The sequence below is a fragment of the Octopus bimaculoides genome, chromosome 14 (assembly GCF_001194135.2).
Source record: "Octopus bimaculoides isolate UCB-OBI-ISO-001 chromosome 14, ASM119413v2, whole genome shotgun sequence".
Lineage (NCBI taxonomy): Eukaryota > Metazoa > Mollusca > Cephalopoda > Octopoda > Octopodidae > Octopus > Octopus bimaculoides.
This window is the reverse complement of record NC_068994.1, coordinates 32,731,416-32,736,624: the sequence shown is the minus strand read 5'-3', so window position 1 is coordinate 32,736,624 and position 5,209 is coordinate 32,731,416. Positions and strand designations below refer to the sequence as shown.

Genomic DNA, 5,209 nt, shown 5'->3' with positions numbered 1-5,209 from the left:
CCTATGATTGATGTAATTGACTGACCCCATAAAATTGCTGGCTTTGTACCAAAATTTGGAAATTTAAGGTGCGGTGAGCTGGTAGTTTTGTTACCAAAACCGGGTGGAAAATGCTTAACAGTACTGAGGATGTCGAAGTCAGCTAACCCTTTCTTCAAAAATACTGGCTTTTTACCTAAATTAAAAACCATTATGGAATTTTTGTAATCTTATATTCTCTTTTATTTGCGTCATTCATTAGACTTCAGCCATGCTGAGGTATGACCTTGAAGAATTTTAGTTGAAGGAATCGATCTCATTACTTTCTTTTTTTTCTAGCCTAGTACTTATTCTCTCAGTCTCTTTTGCCAAATCACTGAGTTGCAGTGATATAAACACACCAACACTGGTTGTCAAGCAGGGAACAAGGTGCCAAGCAGGGGACAAGGTGCCAAGCAGGGAACAAGGTGCCAAGCAGTGGAACTGAATACTGAACAATGAGATTAGGAAGCTACTGTCCAATCATATAGCTACTCGTTTTATAAACATGTGTGTGTAATAAATATAGATGTATATACATGTGTGTGTGTGTGTATTTTTATATGAATATATACCAACTCATGTGGAGGCGTAATGGTCCAGTGGTTAGGGCAGCGGACTTGCGGTCATAGGATCGCGGTTTCGATTCCCAGACCTGGCGTTGTGAGTGTTTATTGAGCGGAAACACCTAAAAGCTCCATGAGGCTCCAGCAGGGGATGGTGGCGAACCCTGCTGTACTCTTTCACCACAACTTTCTCTCACTCTTACTTCCTGTTTCTGTTGTACCTGTAATTCAAAGAGTCAGCCTTGTCACACTGTGTCACACTGAATATCCCCGAGAACTACGTTAAGGGTACACATGTCTGTGGAGTGCTCAGCCACTTGCACGTTAATTTCACGAGCAGGCTGTTCCGTTGATCGGATCAACTGGAACCCTTGACGTCATAAGCGACGGAGTACCAACAACAACAACAACAACTCATATGTATGTGTTGGTGTATATTTTTATATGAATATATATGTACATATATTTTTTCTTTCTAATTTCAGATAATGGAGTGTTCTCTGCATATTCCTTTGTTGGTGTTCCTGTGCAATAACAACAGCAAGCTCGTTAACTTGTGGCTGCTAATTTTTATATTTATTGGTGCCCAGTGTTTGGATGTTACCTACCATGTGGATGAACAAAAACTGCCAGGCACTTATATAGGAAACATTGCAGCTGATACGCATCTTCTTGACTATAAAATGGTTACGTTCAGCAATTTAAAGAAAGGCAAAGGTCGGAGTACTGAAATGTTTAATGTGTCTAAGAGTGGTGAGCTGTATACTGCCAAAACACTAGATGCTGAGACATTATGTAAATATAACAGTGAATGCTATAGAATTGTCGATGTTGCTGTGCAAAATATGGATTCATTTATTAAGATATTGGAAGTGAAAGTTATTATAAATGATATTAATGACCATCAACCTGAATTTCCTGTTAAAAACATAACCCTCCAGTTTGACGAAGGAGATAAGAAGGGTATGGTAAAGTTTATACCAAATGCTATTGACAGAGATGTCGGCATTCTGAATTCACAAATTACGTACATGCTGGAAAGAAATGTTGATGATCCATTTAAATTATCTGTTAGCAAAAAAGTTGATGGCACTGCCAAATTAGGAATTGTTTTAGACGTAAGTTTAGACAGAGAAATAAAAGATATTTATAATATGAGAGTTAAAGCAAGAGATGGAGGCACCCCTTCGAGGCAAGGTTTTTTGGATATTCATATAAACGTAGCTGATCTTAATGATAACCCTCCCGTCTTCTCAAAGAATATTTATAATGTCTCTCTTGAAAATACACATCACTTTGATACACCACTTGTTACTATGTCTGCAACAGACCTTGATTCTGGTAAAAATGGTAAATTTTTATTTCACATTAATTCGAAAACATCAAATTTGACAAAGACTTATTTTCGGCTCGATCCAATAACAGGCGAGATATTTCTGAACAATAAATTTAGTTTGGAAAAAAGACGGACATATAAACTGTTTATTGAAGCAAGTGACAATGGCAGTCCACCGCTCAGTTCGACCGCAATTGTTTTGATAAATATCATCAACCAACATAACAATGCTCCCTCGGTGGAAGTTAACTTCTTTTCAGAATCCACTGGAGACACAGTTACCATTTCTGAAGGAATCAAAATTGGCAGTTTCATTGCCTATGTAAAAGTTACTGATAATGACAGTGGACAGAACGGTGAGGTCAGCTGTGACCTTTACCATGATAAAGTCCAGCTTCAGAGCTTAGGAAGAAATAAATACAAAGTAGTCATAAAAAATCTTGTCGACAGAGAACGCGAACATTCTATTGATTTTACCATTACTTGCCGAGATAAAGGCTCCCCTCCCCTACACACAGAAAATTCTTTCTCTGTGCAAGTGATGGATGTCAATGATGTACGACCACAGTTTACGAAGGACACTTTTAGATTTCTGACCTATGAAAATGAGAAAATAAATTTCCCAGTTGGTTTTATCAATGCAACAGACCAAGATGAAGGCTTGGGAGGTCAATTGAGTTTTTATCTGGAGCAAAGCAAGAACCATTTATTTCCTTTCCAAATTTCGGATTTCGGATTTATTCTAACTACTGAATCATTAGATCGAGAACAACAGGACGTTTATGAATTCAAAGTTTTAGTAAAAGACAATGGTACACCGTCCCTTAACAACACAGCTAATGTGATTGTTGAAGTGATGGATGAGAATGACAACGCACCATATTTCAGCTTTCCTAGTGTTAACCCTTTCAGTTTAGATGTCCACTACCATCCACAAAGCAAGAATGATATCACAGTTCTGAAAGCATCAGATAGGGATAGTTATGAGAATGCCTTTCTGAAATACGAAATTCTAAGTGGCAATGATAAGCAGCTTTTTACTGTTAATCCTTACAGCGGTGTTCTATCATTTTCACGTACTGTTTATCAAAATGATGCCGGCTCCTATGAGCTCCAGTTTGTTGTCAAAGACAGTGGAACACCCGTGCTTTCTGCCAAGACTACAATGTCTTTGATGCTAACAGTGAGCAATAAAACAACCAAATTAATGACTACTGTCTATTCTAAATCAGACAAAAAAATCCACATCAATTTGTTTATTATAATACTAGTGGCCATTCTCATTGTGTCCATCGCAATTGTTGTCTCCATTACCATGTGCATAGTACGCAGAAATAACCAGAGGGCGGCACACTTTGCTAACACCAGTGAATTTGTGGATGAAAGCAGACAACTAAAATTTTACACAGACGAGATGACTTCTCAGAGTGGAACTCCAGTGGCTGTACCAGATATAGGAAAGTATGAAAAAGCTCACATGTCAGACTTTTGTGCTGATTCACACTCTGGGCTTGACTCAAGTCTGGAATCCAGGAAAGTTTCTGCCTCTGGAATACACTGTCAAGCTACAACAGAGGGGACACATCCAGTAAGTAATAATCCATTTTGAGCTTTGATCTTCTCTTCTTTGTGTTTTTTTTTTAACCCTTTAGCATTCACATTATTCTGTCAAATGTAAAGACTCTTTTATTTACATTATTTTGAATTAACCATGCATTATCTTGTCGCTTTGAGATTTCGATAATGTGCTTTGTTTATTTTTAATATAACATTATAGGATATGTGTGAAAGTTAGGATCTGGCTAGTTTAAATATAAACCAGGTAGAATATTTGAGCCAGATATGGCTGGTTAAAATGCTAAAGGGTTATGTCTATAAGGAAAGTTTGTATGTTAGCACTCATAAGCTACACAAGTCCTCTCCTTGCAAGGACGAGTTTGGTTGGTTAAGTGAGGTTTGTAGTGAAGTGTTATGGTTTTGATTAATAAAATGCTGTTGCTAGGACACGTCTTCCTTCGCTCTTGTAATGAAGTCACCACTAAATAGAATGGGAAATAGTCTTAATTTGATGCATGTGTGTGTGTGTGCATGTGTTCTATGTTTGTAATCTGCAGCTATGAAATGCACTTCTCTCTCTCTCTCTCTCTCTCTCTCTCTCTCTCTCTCTCTCTCTCTCTCTCTCTCTCTCTCTCTCTCTCTCTCTCTCTCTCTCTCTCTTTCTCTCTCTTTCTCTCTCCCTCCCCCCAATCTTTGGCCATTTCAGGTAACATCCAAAAAATAAGTATTTAAGTTGATGATGGCATTGTTCTTGCATTGGTGGTGGTGGTGGTTTTATTGCTGTCACTCTTTCAAACATTGTGTATCTAGGACTACCTCATCCAGCTGGTACCTGATTTTTCAAGGCAATGGCATATAATTTGGGAGACATTTGGTTGCTATTTCTTGCAGATCAAGTGAACCTATAGAGGCCCACCTTGTTGTTGCTATTGTTTTGGACAATTCATCTGAGGCTGGTCTGCAACCCAAATAAAAATACAAAAACAAAATAATCATTATAACTTTTGGAAATTATCCATAGGCCCTGATTATATTGATTTCAAACCATAGCACAAAGCCAGCAGTTTTGAGGGAGGAGGTACATTAATAACATCGACCCCAGTGCTCAACTGGTAATTATTTTATCAAACCTGGAAGAACGAAAGTTGACCTTAATGGAATCTGAACTCAGAATGTAAATACGGATGACAGGCCACCAAGCATTTTGCTGGGTGTGCTAACCATTCTGACAGCTTGCCACCTTATAGACCCTAATAGCATTGATGTCAAATTTTGGCACAAGGCCAGTAATTTCAGAGTAGGGGGTTCTAGACCAGTGGCTTGGGGTTTATTACAACCAAATGGAAGATCTGTTCCCTTAGACAACAGATGGACGTCAACTAACAAGTGAGCTGTTTGGGCGGCAGGGCAGCGTCATCATTTGTACACCACTTGGCACATGGTGTCGAGGCCCAGAGATGCAGTCTGATGGGAGGAATGATGCCAACTGCCTTATTAGTTACTGTCCACAACTTTGACCAACAATGGACAGCCACCACTGATGGTATAGGTATATATATATATATCATCATCATCATCATCATCATCGTTTAACGTCCGCTTTCCATGCTAGCATGGGTTGGACGATTTGACTGAGGACTGATGAAACCGGATGGCAACACCAGGCTCCAGTCTGATTTGGCAGAGTTTCTACAGCTGGATGCCCTTCCTAACGCCAACCACTCAGAGAGTG

At 38.9% G+C, this 5,209-nt stretch overlaps 1 protein-coding gene across 2 annotated transcripts in view; it reads left to right on the top strand.

Annotated features, from left to right (window-relative positions):
• The window catches only part of LOC106871011 (protocadherin beta-2), a 275,990-nt gene that overhangs the window by 177,635 nt on the left and 93,146 nt on the right, over window positions 1–5,209 (top strand). For both annotated transcript variants that reach the window (XR_001409616.2, XM_014917267.2), the window contains exon 2: window positions 1,070–3,508. Coding sequence is in view for 1 of the 2 variants with exons in the window: in XM_014917267.2 (XP_014772753.1) it covers window positions 1,073–3,508 (2,436 nt within the window). In the remaining variant the exon portion in view is untranslated. The remainder of the gene's footprint in view (window positions 1–1,069; window positions 3,509–5,209) is intronic.